This window comes from Taeniopygia guttata, chromosome W (genome assembly GCF_048771995.1).
Source record: "Taeniopygia guttata chromosome W, bTaeGut7.mat, whole genome shotgun sequence".
NCBI classification, from domain to species: domain Eukaryota; kingdom Metazoa; phylum Chordata; class Aves; order Passeriformes; family Estrildidae; genus Taeniopygia; species Taeniopygia guttata.
In genome coordinates, this window is record NC_133064.1 from 32995923 (window position 1) to 33014528 (window position 18606).

Sequence of the window (18606 nt, forward strand, 5' to 3'; positions counted from 1 at the left end):
GCAAGGTGCATTTGACTCCTAATCAATACTATTTTTTTTGCTAGTGTTAATATAGGTACCTTGATACTGTGCACTGTTTTATGTTATGCTGTAATCTACTAGTAGTTTCGTTTTCTACTGTGTATTAAGTAACTCTGGTTAACATCTTTCATCTGTTATTTCTTGTCTGTTTAGTAAATAATTTATTTTTATAAATAGACCTGATTCATCATCACTATAACTGTCTGGGTTAGAGTGATTCCTTAAATTTAAACTCCTGCCAAAATCTGAGGCTAAGGCAGGGCTTATCTGAAGCTCACACTCATCCGATGAAATGTGGAGACAGAGGGAATTCAACAGCTGAATCCCTTTCCTGGTGTCTCAGAGGACCCTTCTGCTGTGAGTCTCCTGCAGGTCAAAGAACAACAGGTACCAAGTGCTACCATAACAGTGCACTGTCAAAAACACTGCACCAACTGGGACTCTGTGACCCCCATTCATGAGATGATTTGTGAACTGGAGAGCCAGGGAATGCTCAGCAAGACTTGCTCACCCTTTAATAGTCCTATCCGGCCAGTGTGTAAGTCCAATGGAGAGTGGAGACTGACAGTGGACAATCATGACCTGAACAAAGTCCCATCACCACTGAGTGTTGCTGTGTTGGACATGCTGGAACTTCAGTATGAACTGGAGTCCAAGGTAGCAAAGTGGTGCCACCATTGATATTGCTAATGCATTTTTCTCCATTCCTTTAGCAGCAGAGTGCAGGCCACAGTTTGCTTTCACCTGGAGGGGCGTCCAGTACACCTGGAACCAACTGCCTGTGGTGGTGCATACTCCCCTCATCAGGCCACATTATGATCTGAAAAATGCTCGTTAGGAGCCTTCACAAAGAGTTCCTCTTGAGCTTATCAAAACCACTGTCTGTTCCCAGGAACATGTGCTGTCTAATAAGCTCCTGTTTTTTAATGAACAGCCTTGGAAACTTATTTTTCTTTCCTGAATAACAACCCAAGTGGAATAATATTTTTTAAATTAAGCTTTCAAAGAAAGTTACTGACCTGAGTTGCAGTCAGGATAGAAAATTATTGTGACTAAAGTCCACTCTTTTGTGACCCTATCAACAGTGGTCCTAAGTAAGATCCTTTGAGCTCTCCTGGACTGCAGCAGGCTGTTACCAGCAACGTCATTCTGGATAGGGTCTCTCAGAGCCAGCAAACTCTCAAATTTGCTATACTCTGAGGATGACCAAACAACAACAATGGATCCTGGGCTGATACTCTCACTCCTCAGGAGTCAACCCTTTGTCCGCTGAGAAGATGCAATGGCATCTGAAGTGAGTATCTCACTGAATTCGGGGAGATTTTTTCACAGGTACCATCTTTGTACATGCGAGTTTGCATATGCTGTAGCAAATATACCAGGAATGTTGTTCTCCTAGATTTTCAAGTACTTTAGATTTGTAACTAAGTTAGGACTGAAAGTAAATTACTGTTGTAGTATAGAAAATTCTATATGAATCCTTTACTAAATCGCTTAACTTATTGATTGAGTTTAAGTACTATTAAGTAAAATGCTGTTAAGTTTAAGTTAAATAAAGTGCTGTTGGTGAAGTCCAGGGCTCAGTTTATCATTGGAGTCTACTCTGAAGCTTGTGACTCAACAGAAATGTCTTCTGTACTCCTTTTTTTTTTTTGTCCTTACCATTTTCTAGCCTCTTGTCTTCCCCTCCTCCTGTCCCAGACTCCACATAGATAGTTTTGTGTTTATTTTGATTTAGATTGACTGATTTTTGATTTTTGTTTGCTTTTTCTCTGTGTGTTTTAACCATCTAGTAAATAAAAGAGTGAACCTTACCAATGGACTTAGTCATTATATGGCTTTTTATATTACACCTTTGCTGGTGAATAAGTGAACTTAAAACACTCATTCACAACATTGCCCCAGGAGTGGAAACAAAGCCTGCTATTTGCCATGAACTGATCTAGACTGCACTGGAAAAGGGTGAGGCTCCAAAATAATTACAGTACATTGATGTCATCATCCTGTGGGGCAACACAGCAGAAGAAGTTTTTGAGAAAGGGGAGAAGATAATCCAAATCCTCCTGAAGGCCAGTTTTGCCATAAAAAATATTAAGGTCAAGGGACCTGCCCAGGAAATTCAGTTTTTAGGAATAAAATGGCAAGATGAATGTCATCAGATTCCAAGGGATACGGTCAACAAAATAGCAGCTATGTTCTCACTCACCAGCTAGAAGGAAACACGGGCTTTCCTATGTGTTGTGAGTTTTTGGAGGATGCATATTCCAGATTACAGTCATTGTAAATCCTCTCTATCAAGTGACATGGAAGAATGACTTTAAGTGGGGTCCTGAACAACAAGCTTTTGAACAGGAGACGATTCATGCAGTAGCCCGTGGGCCAATCAGGACAGGACAGGATGTAAAAATGTGCTTTACACTGCATACATGGGAGAATGATCCTTCCTGGAGCCTCTGTCAGAAAGCACCAGGGCAGACTCAAGGTCAACCTCTAGGTTTTTGGAGCCAGGGAGACAAAGGATCTACGGCCTGTTACACCCCAACTGAAAAAGCGATACTGGCAGCTTATGAGGGGCTTTGAGCTGCTTCAGAAGTGATTGTCACTGAAGCACAGCTTCTCCTGGCACCCTGACTGCCAGTGCTGGGCTGGATGTTCAAAGGGAAAGTCCCTTCAACACATCAGGCCACTGATGCTACATGGAATAAGTGGGTTGCACTGATCACACAGCAAGCTTGAATAGGAAACCCCAATCACCCAGGGATCTTGAAAGTCATAATGAACTGGCCTGAAGGTGAAAATTTTGGACTATCGTAGGGGGAGGAGGAGGAGGAAAAGGTGACACATTCTGAGGGGGCTCCACCATATAATCAGCTACCAGAAAATGAAAAGCAATACGGTCTCTTCACTGACAGTTCCTGCCGTATTGTAAGGATCCATTGAAAACAGAAAGCTGCCATATGGAGTCCTACATGGTGAGTTGCAGAAGTTATTGAAGGACAAGGTGTATCAAGGCACGTTGCACCTCAAGGAGATTTGATTTTTAGGTGAGAACAGTCTGAAATGTTGAATTGTATAATACTGGTTGCTGAATGACACTGCCACTGTATGTCATAACTACCATGGACAATGAGTGTTACAGAATTTCTGAGAGAGAGAGGTCATGATTTATGTTTGGAATGAGGTTTGAGCTACCCACTCAGACTAAGCCCTGATAAGCAGCCTTGATGGCGCCTCAAAGCCTTTGATGCAGTGAGAATTCAGTTGTAGCGCAGTCAGAAATTCTGTTAAGGTAACTACAAAGTAATGAGCTATCCGAGCATGAATTAGAGTAGAGCTGCAGTGTGAAAAGTTTAGCCACCTTAAAGAACAGGTAAACAATGTTAGCTTGCCAATCAGAGTGCCTTTGTAATCTGTAAACTATGTAGAAGCTTATATAAACTACCATCTTATCTCAAATAAAGGGAGAACGTTTGATTAACCACATTGGTTCAGATCTGCGTTTTTCCTGTCCAGCTTCCCGTTTTCTGAGATTCTATGGCTTACAAATGAGGATGAAGTGCTCCAGATACACCAGTCCTGATGCAGCTTTCAACCAGCCAACAGCACACCAGCTCTCCTGCCCTGGAAGACATCTAGGATGGACAGAACCCACAGTCATGGACTACATGAACTCAACAGATATCTTGGAGGGATGGCCATTGACTATGGCAATGACACCTGTGATTGCGCATATATGTGTGTGTATATATATATATATATATATATGGAAGGTGTAGGAGTGGTTCTGGCCAGGACAGGGTTAATATTTGCTGTAGCCAAGAGGGGGCATGTTTAGGACCCAGAGGTTATTCTATACTATCTCATGTAATTTTCCAGGAATGGGAAAAGGAGTCCCTTCCATGTTGAGGCAGTGTGGCAGAGGTCAAGTATTGTTGGGCTTCATTTGGTGTAGTGGTGAACATTGCCATGTAAATTGCTCACCTCTCTTATACACTTTTGGTATTAATATTGTTGCTGTTACTGTTTGTTTTCTTATCTCATTGCTGTTTCTAGTAAATTGTTCATATCTCAACCCATGTTTTTTACCTTTTGTACTTCCAATTCTCCTCTCCATCCTGACACGGGGAGGGGAGGAGTGAGTGAGTGGCACATGGTCTGGGGTGTTTCAGTGGGAACACTAAATAGGGGAATACCATTCCTAAACCACAACAAAGGACTTAAGACAAAATAACATTTCTGTTACATTTTTAATCACCTCACTTTAAAAGAGCATTCTTTTATAGGCAAAAAAGGATTGTTGTGTTTATCCACAGTCTGCAATATATTACTCATTGCCTAATGAGTAATATAAATAGTACACAATTGGACAAACACAGTCTATATGCAATAAAGAGCAATTCACAGTATTATCATGGAATATGACTATAATAAATTTTAATATTTTAATAAAACCAATATGGATACTTCTGTTAAATGTAAAAACCAATATTGATTTAACAAAGACCATATTCTTAAACTCTAGCTATCACATACCAAGTTAACATCTCAACTTTCTTAGACTCTATATCTTACCACAGAACAATTTTTAATATACCATATATTTGGTTACATACTAAATCTTATGTATTTTACACACAGTTATGCAATATAACTATATCGTGTTAAATGTCATTTATTCAAAGATCTTTGGAACAAACAAAAAGAATTCAACTGTGTTAGTGAAGTTCTAAACTTCTTTTAAGTTAAAATGTTTTAAAATGTTGGTTCATGAAAGAAGACAAACGTATGACTACCAGTAGTCTGTAACATATTAGTTGAGCAACAAAAGGAAAAACTTGTTTCTTCCAAGCAGAAGAAAGAGATAAAAGGGAACCCTTTTTCTAAACCAAATGAAAAATAATAAATTGATGTTTTACAGATAACTGTAAACTAGTTCTAACCATTTACTTAGGAAAGGTTGGAAATATAAACACAAACAATTAAAGAAAGTATGCTAATGATATTGTATTTTAAATAAAAATATGAAACATATTAAAAATAATTAAACCAGCTGTACTAGAAATAGTGCTTTATGATCAGTATTTTTCAATGAAAGATCAGAAACTATACTATCCAAGATTTCATCTTCAGGTATTGTTCATGCTGTTCGTTCTAAGAATATATGTTGTCTACACTTTTATCTGCATTTAATAAAAACCGGCAGAATGCATGGTCTGAAGGATAAGAAGCCTTCAGAGAAAATGGAAATAGAGACTGTTTCTGAGGTTCTATTTTTCTTATAGCCAAAGCAGAAGCTGGAAAATTTTGCCTGAATCACTGTATAAATATAGACCAGAAAAATGTTCCCACTTTGCTTTCTTGATAAAATAAGAACTAACAATAAATTTTTTTTTTTTTTAATGTGTGGAAATAATTTTTTTTTAAGTCTGGGTTTTAAAGCTAAAGGTACCTGTACATTGGCAAAATCCACACGGTTGAGATCACTGAGCATCTGGTTGATCTGAGAAGTGTTCTGAAGCACAGCCCGAGCTGCCTGAGCCAGGTGATTAAGAGATGTGTATCTTCTCAAAGTCTGGGCAAAGGCACTTACAGTAGCAACCTATGAAGAAATCCATTTATCTTAATACATTGTATTATCAACCAATCTTCTGTTTTGTCTATTTTAATTCTAAAATTGCTGTATTAATTTATAAGCCCTAAGATATTGCAATTCACATATAATGGAACAAATACAGTTTGTTGGGTTTTTTTGTTTCTTTTTTTGGCAAAAAAAAAAGTTATTTCCAACCCCATGGTTCATGTTTGAAGTTTAAACTAAATATGACATTTAGAATAAAAGTTAAAATGCTGCTATTTTTAGATCTTGAATAACATCTAGTGTACAATTTCAGAAAGAGAAGAAAACTGCAGTCAACTTTGTTTACCTTGCTTTGTATCATTCTCTGTGGAATATTGTTCATGGCACTGGAAAGCCAGCCTTCAAGGCTTTTTGCAAAATTGCGAATGGCCTGAGTCAAGGCACCTAAACATTAAAGAATAAAAATAAAATGAAAAGGATGTCAAGGTGCCTCTCTTGAAACCTTTTGCATCTTCAGTATTTAAATATTCCACATTGAGAGCTACTACATTTATTGGCTTAGAGACTTATCCAGTTAGGTTTGGATCCCTATCATTGCAAGAAGTATGTTGATAAACTGTAGTAAGTTCAGTAGAGGGCCACTGACACGGTCAGGGAGCTGGAGCACATACCTTATGAAGAGAGGTTGAGGGAACTAGGTGTTTCAACCTGAAATAGAGAAAGTTTAGGGGGGACCTAATAGAAGTCTTTCAATACCTACAAGGTATCAAGAACAGACTCAGCCTCTTCACAATGATGCATGGCATGAGGTTGATAAATACTGGGCATAAACTGAAAAAAGAGTGATCCTGACTTGATAGGAGAAATTTTTTCACCTTGAGGATAGTTTAGCAGTGCCAATTCATGGCACTTCATTGGATTCTCTTCAGTATGTCCATGTCACTCTTGTACTGAGGAGACCAGAATTAGATACAGGACTCTAGGTATACAGCACTCAAATGGTGCTGAATAAAGGGGAAGGATCACCTACCTGGACCTACTGGCAACACTTTGTCTAATACAGCCCAGGATACCATTAGCCCTCTTTGCAGCAAGGGCACTCTGCTGGCTCATGTTCAACTTGGTGCCCACCAGGACCCACTGGTCCTTTTCTGCAAAGCTGCTTTCCAGTTGGTTGGCCTCCTTGGCATGTACTGGCACATGGGATTGTTCCTCTCCAGGGGCAGGACTTGGCACTTCCCCTCGTTGAACTCTATGAGGTTCCTGTCAGCCCATTTCTCCATCCTGTCGAGGTCCCTCTGGATAGCAGCACAACCTTGTGATGCATCAGCCACGCTTCAGTTTTGCATCATCAACAAACTTGTTGAGGGTATGCTCTGCCCCATCACCCAGATCACCAATAAAGACATTGAACAGTGTTGGACCCACTACTGACCTCTGGGATACACTGCTATTTACTGACCTCCAACTAGACTTTGTGCAACTATAACTATGGGATTTTCTGGAGTGCTGCAATGGATAAATACAGAATCTTTAGGGGAAACAAGACGAGAAGGTGCTCTATATGAAAGAGGAGCTGAAATGCATAGAGCTTTGCCTAGGGATGGATGATAAGCCAGTTCAGGGCTTAAGGGTCCAGGTTAGATTACATAATAGCATGGGCGATGTTGTGGGTATCTGTTACAGCCTATCTCATAAAGAAAAAGTAGATGAAGTCTTGTGGTGGCTTGACCTTGGCTGACTTCCAGGTGCTCACCAAGCTGCTATATCACTCTCCCTTTTCAACAGAACAGTGGAGAAAAATACAAAGAAACGTTCATGGGTCAAGATGAGAATACAGAGATCACTCAGCAATTGCCGTTACAGGCAAAACAGACTCAACTTGGGGAAATTAACTGAATTTATTGCAAATCAGAGTTGGAGAGAGATATAAGAACAAATCTAAAAAAAGCTTCCTCCAACCTTCACTTCTTTCCAGGAACAACTTAACTCCCAACTCTTCTACCTCCTCCCCCCAAGTGGCTCAGGGCAACAAGAAATGGGGGTTGCAGTCAGTTCATAACACTGTCTCTGACTCTCCTTCCTCCTCATGCTCTTCTCCTGGTCCAGTATGGGGTCTCACCCATGGGAGACAGTCTTTCACGACCTTCTTGAACATTGATCCTTCCCATAGGCTGCAGTTCTTCACAAACTGCTTCAGCATAGGTCTTTTCCATGGGGTGAAGTCCTACAAAAACAAACTGTTCCAGCATTTGTCTCCTCACAAGGTCACAGGTTCCAGCAGAAAACCTGCTCTATCATGGGCTCCTCTCCACGGGACCGCTGCTCGTGACAGGACCCTGCTCTAGCATGGGGTCTCCATGGACTGCAGCTTCCTTTGAGGTACACCCACCTGCTCTCGTGTGGGATCCTCCATGGGCTGCAGGGTGACAATGTACTTCACCATGGTCTTCCCCATGGGCTGCAGAGAAATCTCTGCTCCAGCAACTGGAGCACATTCTCCCCATCTTCTTCACTGACCTTCGTGTCTGCAGAGTTGTTTCTTTCACATATTCTCACTCCTCTCTCCTGGCTGCTGCTGTGACCCATTTTTTACTCTTTTTCAAAATATATTACCACAGAGATGCTACTAATGTCTCTGGTTTAGACTTTGGCCAGTGGCAGATCCATCTTGGAGCCAGCTGAAAGTGTCCCTTTCTGACATGGGGACAGCTTACGGTATCTTCTCATAGAAGACATTTGTGCACTCCCCACCTCTACCAAAAGCTTGCCATGTAAAGCCAATACATGTCTCCTTCAGGTACCTGGAATAAGCTTCATGTTTACAGGCTCCAGTTTTCCTGAGGGACTGGAACAGCAGAGCTGTCCCTATTTGCTAGAGGGACAACAAAGCAGAGCAAAAGCAACCCAAGAAGACAGTTGAACAGTGCAACTGGTCACCCAGAGAGCTTTGTGTAGCTTCCATCCTTAGATGTTTTCAAGACCTGACAGGGTAAAGCCCTGAACAGTCAAGTCTGAATTCAGCATTGACCATGCTTTGAGCAGGAGGTTGGACTAGAGACCTCCTGAGGTACCTTCCAACCTGAATTATTCTTTGATTCTATATTATGTAACAATTATTCAGTTTCTGATTTAACAAACAGAACTGACCATTTCACCTAAGACCCCTTCAAAAAACTTATGATCAGCAGTGAAAATTCTTTTTGGCATTCCTACAGGTACATCAGTAATTGTAACAACTGTTTCCTAACTCCTGAAAACTTTCATCATGAATTTTCTGCCATAATTTTTTTGCCTAAGTGCTTTTGCTTTTAAAGAGCAAAACCCCACAGGAAATGGCAATTATTGCACTAGTTCAGTTTCCTCAAGTAAGCTTGAAGTACCCCAAACCATTGCCAACATGTTTTTCTTTTCATTCTGAAGAACAAAAGGCAATGTACAATGTACAACGATGGTATCGCTAAGGAATATATAAGAATGTATTAAACAAACAAGGTAGGATTGCTCATACTGGCGTGAAAATTTGGTGGTGGAGAATGAATGCTGCTACAGTAATAAAGAAGAAAAAAAAAACAGAAAAGGGAAATATTACTATCTATAAGAGATTTTGTTTTTACTACATCTAAGAAGAAACAGTGGAAGTAAACAGTGGATTTTGTTTATAAGGCAAAACATCATGTTTGGTAGAGTAAGAATTAATTGCTCATGTAAGTCACCTAATATGAGAAATGCCCTTTTTCAGCTTGAGTAATTGATGAATCCTGTAAATAAAAGCTTCTAGCAAAGTTAGCAAATTTGCTTAAAAAAGAAAGAAATATTTTCTATTTTAAAGCATTATTTTCTTCAAATTTATAGTGGCAACTGGTTTATGTAACTGTCCCCAAATGTGAATGCTCATCTGAAATTTAATTTGGACTTATAAAACTTCTGAATCAGCTCTATGGAATGGGCTTTTTCTGTTTTCTTTCTTGAGGTTTCCAGGCAAAGAGCAAACACTCAGTTTCACTGTCAATTATTTAACCCACATGTTTCTACATTAACATTTTTGCATGCACTTGCTAATTAACAAAGCATTTGCTCATGTTAATTTATTACCTGCAGAATAAAAAAAAAAAAAAAAAAACACAACCCAAACCTCTTTCAGATAATTTGCAAAGTGTTAATAAACACACATTAAATGATACAGCAAAAAAGTTAAAAGGAAAACATGTATTTTTGTATAAGCCTTCAAAAAGCTTGGGTTTCTTATCTGAAATATTTCTTCTACATAAATAACAAGATTTTGCAGTCTTTCTGGTATTTGTAATTGCTGAAATTGACAGATACAACATGAAAAATATCTTGAACATTACTTCTCTGTCTGGAAGAGGAGCTCCCGAACAAGTTTGGTGCTATCCATCCTGTCACTTGTGAAGAGATAAAAAGGCCATTCTCAGGGGAAAGGATCTGTTGCCATTAATACACAGTGGCTCTGGTATTTTGCTAGAATCATGAGATAATAATAAATTTTACTCCTGACTGAAGTATAAAGTGTTTGGCCTCTTTTTGAACAAAGAAATGTGGCTTTTTCCCACACAGTAGTTTTTCATTTATTTTGTGAGCACTGAAATGTTTTCACAAAAATTTCAACTAACCAAATTTTACTTAGAGCTTGCTTTTCAAAAGGTTTTCTTCACTATTAATTTATTCTATGGTAATATTTATTAGGAAGTTATGTGAAAGAGTAGGTTTCCCCAAATACTGAAAATCAGGAAAAGGAAAAAAGATGAAACTCAAAAATAGAATTATTAGTTTGCATCCTTACAAAATTAAACACATTTCCCCTTTTATTTTTGGCCAGCTGTTGTTGGCACCTTTCTGATTATCCAGAAAAAAAGAACTCTGCCTATGATGGGGTATTTCTACAGAGAAGTACTTGCAAATATTTTGCTGAGTTGCTTCTGACAGCATAGATAACAGAGGCAGACAACAGATGCAGTACTTGTGTCAGAAGAGAGAACAGCATTCATGTCCTCAGCAATGGTGTTAATGTGTCACAGAGTACCACCTCCAGCCATCAGAGCAACTATCCGCATAATGTCAGAGGCCTCAATCCAGACGGAACTTCTGAGGGAAGATGCAGCTCAGAGTACAGCAAGTGCTTGGGGTCTCTTGCTGAGGCTGAGGCAGAGTGGGACAGTTTCCTTGCCTGCAGAAGGTGTGCAGTGGAACAGGACCTGTGTTGCCAAGGAAGTGCAGGAAGAGGTCAGCAGACTGTGCAGTATCAGAGAAGGTGAGAAAGAGATCTACTGTATCTTTTTCAAGACCCTGCAGTCTGAGGTCTCAGCTGTATTGAAGGAGGATCAGGTGGTCTGTGCTAATTGGATCAGGAAATGGCAAAGGCCGGAAGTCTGTGACTTCTGGAAACAGAAAGAAGGCTCCTGCTTCACCTGCATATCTCCAACAAAGAACAGATGCAGTACCCTCACAGCTGATGAGGAACTGGGAACTCTGTCCAAGAGCTAGTTAAGCCTGAGCCATGCAGCAGCATCAGAAGGAAGTAATAACTGATAATAATGGGAGACTCCATGCTATGAGGATTGGGGCCAACATCTGCCAACCTGACCTACTGTGTTGGAAGATTTACTGCTTGCTGGGGGTTGAATCTGGAATGATGTGGCGATACTGACAAGGCTTGTCCAACCCTCGGATTATTACTCCTTGCAAATCTTTATGTGGGCACCAATACTGCCAGAGGAGACCTGGAGCAAAGAACTATGACTACATGCATCTAGGGGCAATGGTCAAGGGTATGGGGGCCCAGGTAGTTTTCTCATTGGTCTTTCCAGTGAAAAGCAAGAGCTTGAGGGGGAATGGAAGTATCCTGTGGGTCAACAGTTGTATGCTGACGTGGTTTGACACGGGAAAAAGGATCTTCTTGGAAGGAAGAGGTCAATCCAGTCAGGGGTCAGGTTTGGATACTGACACTTGGAGTGACCAATTGAGGGTGGACACACCTCTGAGAACACAGAAGAGTTACAAGCAGAATTCCCAGGAGAACTCGCTTTCTTTGGTTCCGGTCATCGGAGAGTACAGACCTCCCCTGCCCAGCCACAGGCTGGGTGGGGGAGGGGAGCCATGTGGCCTGCGGAGGTAGGCCAGGGGGTGAAGGGACTGGAACTGAGCTGGGCCAGGTCCTGGGGATGGAAGAGTAGAGAATGTATGAGATGTCTTTGTTCCCCCCCCCCCCCCAACCTAGAGGGAAAGAGATAGAGAGCCTGAAGGCACCTGGAAGTTTGCCAACGGAGGAGAAGGAGAAGTGGGGGCGGGGGGGGGAGAAGGTGCCCAGCGTGGGAGGCGGGAGACAGAGTCCTGGGCTGAGATTTCAGCCCTCCGGGTAGTCCGAGACTTTTAACCCTTTCCTGGGAAATGAAGGCTTTGTGAAATATTACTCCTCCTCAATTTGAAGGAAAGAGAGACAGCCTGGGACCTGAAATGTTAGGGAAAGAAGGTTGGGGGACATGATGGAGTGGCTTTTGGCTGGACTTTTCTTGTTAGCCATAGACTGAACCAATTTCTCTTGCAAGAGAGAATGCATTTTAGGGGGATGCATGGTGAGCCAAAAGACCTGCTTCAGCAACTACCAGTACAAGAATAAAGTGAACAGAGAAAAGCTGAGGAGGGTGTGATGATGCCCTCTGTCCTCAGAGAAAAAGATCTCTGTTCTTGGACCCTTGGACCCAGGGGAAAATGGGGGGGGGACTATGGTACCAAAATGAGACACTGGACTGTTGTTCCTGTTGGTCCTTGGCAAAGCATCCTTAAAGGAGCTCTATGAGTGGTCTGTCCATGCATGGTGGTGAGAGCACTGTGGCATGGAGAGGAGAGTGTCATACTGGCAGATTCTCTCTGGGCGGTGCCATGTGTGACATGGAAACACAAGAGGTGGCAGCTGTGTTTCCTGGGGGTCTATGGTGCAAGGGAGACTCCTCTCTCCCCTGATAGACTTAGTATTATTATACTGAAGCGTCAATACTTGATTAAGTGTCCAATTCGCGTCTCACTATGGTTTGTTGGAGTTGGGTGGTGGGAGGAGGAATGTTTTGAAAGGTTTTCATTTTGGATTTTGTGTGTGTTTTTCTTTTTTTTTCCTTTTATAGTAGTATAGTAGTAGTAGTTTAATAAAGTTTTTTTTCCTTTGTTATTAAGCTTAGGCCTTCTTTGCTCTGTTCTCGATCGCATTTCACAGCATTCAATTGAGAGGTTGCATTTTCATGGGGGCACTGGCATTGTGCCAGTGTTAAACCATGACATCTGGCAATGACAATCGGCATTTGTATTTTATGACTATTGGGACCCTTCTTTAAAGATTGAAGACTGTTAACGATGGGATCCACCTGACCAAGTGGGGCAAAACCATCTTTACCAACAGGCTGGCCAACCTGGTGAGGAGAACTTTAAACTAGAAATAACAGGGGATGGATATGGTGACCCACAGTCAAGTGAAGGAGTACTGGAATGAGTTGGCAAGCAGAGTGTTATGGAAAAGAGAGAGCTTGTAATTGGCAAAACAGAGATGAAAAGGAGACACTGCTGGACCAAATTCTTACAAACAAGGGAACTTTTCTTACAATTCCTACAAACTGTTGGTGATATGAAGCTTGGGGGGAGTCTGAGCTGCATTAACCATGAGATGGTGGAGTTGAGTATACTGAGAGGATGGAAAAAGGCAAATGGCACGACAACAACTCCAAATTTCAGGAGAGCAGACTTTGGCCTGTGCACAGGCCTGCTTGGAAGAATCCCACGGGAGATAGTCCTGGAGAGCACTCTGGATCTAGGAGACCTGTTTGATATTCAAAATCACCTCCTCCAAGCTCAAGAATAGTCCGTCACAATAAGCAGAAAATCAAGCAAAGGTGACAGGTCTGCGTGGATGAACAAGGAGCTCACGACTAAACTCAAACATGAAAAGGAAGCACACAGGAGCTGAAAAAAGGGGCAAGTGACCCAGGAGGAATGCAGAGACACTGTCCAAGTATGCAGAAATGGGGTTAGGAAAACCAAAGTCCACCTGGAGTTGAAACTGAAGAGCAACATTAAGGGTTTCTACAGGTAAATCAGCAGAAAAAATGAAGACCAGAGAAAATGTGGGCCTGGTGCTGAATGGGGGCAGGGAACCTAATGACAAAGTCTGAGGTACAGGATGCCTTCTACACTTGAGTCTTTACTGGTAAGGACTACCTTCGGGAATCTGAAGCCTCTGAGACCAGAGGAAAAGTCTGCAGCAAGGAGAAATTTTCCTCAGTAGAGGATGACCCAATTAGGAAAACATTTAAAAAATTGGAGAGGCATAAGTCCATGGCCCTGATCAGATTCACCGATGACTGCTGAGTGAGCTGGCTGATTTCACTGTGTGGCCACTCTCAATTATCTTTGAATGGTCATGGTGATCAGGGAAAGTTCATGAGGACTAGAAGAAAGCAAATAACCATGTCCCTAAGCACCACATCTATGTGTCTTTGAAATACCTTTTAAAACTGATCAGAACTTGTGGGTCCCTAAGCCCTCAAAGCAGATTCTGAGGGTACTCTGCTACATATCTCCCTTAATAGCTTCGTTTGCTTTCTTAAAGTCCAGTGTAACAACTCTGCTGATGTTTTTTTCTCACTACACTGAAAATTTTAAACTCAAACATTCCATGATCATAGAATCATTAAGATCATTGAGTCCAACTGTTGATCACTGTAGGCAAGACAGCCACCAACCATCACATTTTCCAAGAGTCCTTCTCTAGTCACAAACAACAAGTCTAGGAGAGCATCTTTTCTAGTTGTCTCACAGAGTACTTGTGACAAGAAGTTACCTCCCACAAACTTCAAGACTTCCCAAGGCCTGCTCGTCACAGCAGGATGATATTCCCAGTTGATGTCTGGGAAGTTGGAATCTCTCATAGAGATGTGGGCTACTGATCCAGAGATTTCTCTTAATTGCTTACAGAAGAACTCATCACTGCTTACATCCTGGCTGGGTGATCAGTAATAAACACTCACTATAATATCTCCTTTGTTTTCCATCCCCTTAAGACTCACTCAGAGGCTTTCCACCACATCACTTCCAACTGTAAAGGCTGTACAATCAAACCTCTTCCTTACATATAGTGCCACATGTCCATCTCACCTGCCCTGCCTATCCCTCCTAAACAGCCTGTAGCCCTTCATCCCAGCATTCCAGTTGTGGGACTCATTCCACCTAGCAAATATAGCACTACCTGCTACATCAATTAGACATACACAAGTCTATGGGACTTGATGGGATCCACCCAAGGTGGAATGTTTTGGAGTAGATCACCCCTACAAAGAGGGGTCTGGACAAGATAAATTGATGGACTGAGGTGAATTGTATGAGGTTCAGCAAGGCCAAGTGCCAGGTCCTGCACCTGGGTCACAACAACCCCATTCAGCACTACAGACTTGGGGAAAAGCAGGTGGAAAGCTGACCAATGGAAAATGACCTGGAGGTGTTGGTCAATAGCCAGCTGAACATGAGCCATCAGTGTGCCCAGATGGCCAAGAAGGCCATGTATCAGAAATAGTATGGCATGGCCAGCAGGACCAGGGAAGTAATTGTCCCTCTCTACTGGGCATTGGTGAGGCCACACCTCAAGTAGTGTCCAGTTCTGGACCCCTCACTACAGGAAGGACACTGAGGTTCTGGAACAAGTCCACAGAAGGACAAGGAAGCTGGTGAAGGATCTAGAGAGTAAGTCATAAGAGGAGTGGCTGAGGGAGTAGGGGTTGTTTTGCCTGGAGAAAAGGAGGCTCAGGGGTGATCTTATCACTGTCTACAACTACCTGAAAGGAGGTTGTGGTGAGGTGGAGCTTGGCCTCTACTCCCAGGCAACTAGCAACAGGATGAGAGGACAGACTCAAGCTGCACCAGAGGAGGTTTAGGCTGGACATCAGGAGGAATTTATTCACAAAAAAAGTTTGGTAAACATTGGAATGGACTGCCCAGGGAGGTGATGGAGTCACCATCCTTGGAGGTTTTTTTTAAAAAAAATGGATGTGACACTTAGTGCTATGGTGTAGTTGACAAGGTGGTGATTAGTTAAACGTTGGACTCAATCTTAGAGGTATTTTCCAATCTAAATGTTTCTGTGATTCTGTAATAATATCGATAACACACAGATGTTTTGGTTTTTCCCAAGTAGAGCTTACCCTAATCAAAAACTTTTCAGTATCGCATGCTCTGCTAGTGAGGTGCACAAAAAGCTGGGAGGGAGCATGACAGGGACAGGAGACCTGAACTGGCCAAATGGATATTCCACTCCATAGAACGTCATGCCCAGGATATAAACTGGGGGGAGTTAGCTGGAAGTGATGAATCACTGCTCAGGGACAGGCTAGACATCAGTCAGCAGGTGGAGAGCACTTGTATTTCTTGGGTTTTTTTTTTTTTCTCTCTCTCCTTTTAATTACAATTATTATTATTGTTACTATCATAATTAACAATATTAGTATTATTATATTTTAATTTGCTTCAATTTTTAAACTGTTCTTATCTCAACCCACAAGTTTTACTTTTTTCTGATTTCCCATGCAGCTAGTGGGGGAGAGAGCATCTGTGTGGTATTTATTTGCCAGCTGGGGTTAAACCACAATACCATCTAAGTGGTCAGAATATTTTGGGGGACTGTATCAAAGGCCTTACATAAGTCCAGGTAGATGACATCTGTAGCTCTTCCCTTTTCCACCGATGCAGTCACTCCATCGAACAAGGCCACTAGATTAGTCAGACACGATTTGTCCTTGGCGAAGCCATATTAGCTGTGCCTAATGTCCCCCCTGTCATCGATGTAGCTTCCAGGAGGATCTGCTCTGTTAAGGAAACTACCCGGTCTGACCATACACAAAACTCCTTGGAGGCATCAGCTCAGGCTGTTTCTGTGTTGCCACACAGTGAATAAATCGCTTTATGGAACGAGACATCTGAGATTGCTATGGAAAACCTGGGGTCAAACGGGTAAGGAAACCTGGTCTGACTGCATGTGAGTGGGGTGTGCAGGGGCTCCCTTCAGCTCACTGAAGCCATCGCTGAGAAGAAGCTTCGGTCCCAGCAGTTAAAATCTCTGATGTTTGGAGTGTGACTGCCACAGACTCCTGAATGGTAAGACTGGGAAGTTTCCTTTGCATGCTCCATGATCTTACAGGAAACAGGTGAGGCCAACTGGTCAGTAGTTCCCAGAATCCTTGTTTTTACACTTTTTAAAAATGGGTTCAATGTTTCCCTTTTTCCAGTCACTGGTGATGCAGTCTGACTGGTATGACTTCTTAAATGTAATGGAGAATGGCTTGTGAATTACATCAATTCTTTCAGGACCCTGGCATGCATCTTGTTGGGTCATGGAATCATAGAACTATTTAGGTTGCAAATGACCTCTAAGATCGTTGATTCCAACCATTAACCTAACACTGCCAAGTCCACCATTGAACCATGTTCCTAAGTGCCACAGCTACGTCTTTTAAATACCTCCAGGGATGGTGACTCTAATGCTTGACAACCCTTTCAGTGAAGAAATTTTTCCTAATATCTACTCTAAACCTCTCCTGGTGCATCATGAGGCCATTTCCTCTTGTCCTATCACTTGTTACTAGGGAGTAGAGACCCCCACCTTGCTGAAAGCTCCTTTCAGGTAGTTGTAAAGAGACATAAGGTCTCCTCTGAGCCTCCTTTTCCCCACACTCCAGCTCCCTCAGCCACTCCTCATAAGACTTGTGCTCCAGACCCTTGACCAACTTCGTTGCCTGTTTTTGGACACGGTCCAGCACCTAAATATCTTCCTTGAAGTGAGGGGCCCAGAAGTGAACACAATATGAGGTGCAGCCTCACCAGTGCCAAATGCAGGGGAGCAATCACTTCCCTGGTCCTACTGGCCCCACTATTTCTGACACAAGCTAGGATGTCTTTGGCCTTCTTGATCAACTAGGCACACTGCTGGCTCATATTCTCCCCACATAAACTCATGACATCTTTGTAGTCCTACTGAGTTTCCTGTCCCTCCTTCCAAAGGTCATAAACTCTCCTTTATTTTCCCCGAGTTCTAGCCAAAGTTCTCTGTTCAGCCAGGCTGGTCATTTTCCCCGCAGGTTCATCTTTCAACATGTGGGGACAGCCTGCTCTTGCACCTTTAGAATTTCATTCTTGAAGAATGTCCAGTCTTCCTGGACTTCTTAGCCCTTCAGGACTGCCTCCCAAAAGACTCTCTCAACCAGTCTCCTAAACAGGCCAGTCTGCTCTCTGCAAGTCCAAGGTAGCATTTCTGTTGTCACTTCTCCTTACTTGTTTGAGAATCAAAAACTGTCATTACATGATCTCTTTGCCTAAGATTTCACCCAGCAGTCCATTACTGTTCACATATAACAGGTCCAGTGGGGCACCTTCCTGAGTTGGCTCACCATCTGTGTCAGGAAGTTCTCTTGCACACACTCCAGGAGCCTCCTAGACTGTTTCCTCTCTCCTGTGTGGTATTTTCAGCAGGCATCTGATAAATTGGTCTCCCACAAGAACAAGGGCTAGTGATTATTAAGACTTCTTCCAGCTGTTTATAGAATATTTCATCGGCCTCTTCATCCTGGTTGAGTGGTCTATAACAGACTCCCACCATATCTGTCCTGTTGGCTTTGCCCCTGATTCTTGAGTAAACACTCAACCCTATAGACACCATCATTAAGCTCCAGACAGTTGAGTCAGTCCCTAACATACAGGGCTACCCTACCATCTCTCCCTCCTTGCCTGTCCCTTCTGAAGAGTTTATAGCCATCCATTGCAGCACTCCAGTCATGTGAGTCATCCCACCATGTTTCTGTGATGGTAACTGTGTCATTGTTTTCCTGCTGCACAATGGCTTCCAGCTCCTCCTGTCATCCCATGGACTGATGTATGCTCAGGTTCCTCAGGTGGTCACAAACCTGATCTTCTCCCATGATGGGAGTGACTTCTTTCTCCCAGTCCCTACCTTGAATTTC

At 42.3% G+C, this 18606-nt stretch overlaps 1 protein-coding gene across 7 annotated transcripts in view; it reads right to left on the bottom strand.

Annotated features, from left to right (window-relative positions):
• The window catches only part of LOC116806853 (transcription factor RFX3), a 259764-nt gene that overhangs the window by 44855 nt on the left and 196303 nt on the right, over window positions 1–18606 (bottom strand). For all 7 annotated transcript variants that reach the window (XM_072923087.1, XM_072923084.1, XM_072923083.1 and 4 more), the window contains 2 exons: window positions 5946–6043; window positions 5471–5620 (listed from right to left, as the gene is read on the bottom strand). In XM_072923087.1, coding sequence (XP_072779188.1) covers window positions 5471–5620; window positions 5946–6043 — 248 coding nt within the window. The remainder of the gene's footprint in view (window positions 1–5470; window positions 5621–5945; window positions 6044–18606) is intronic.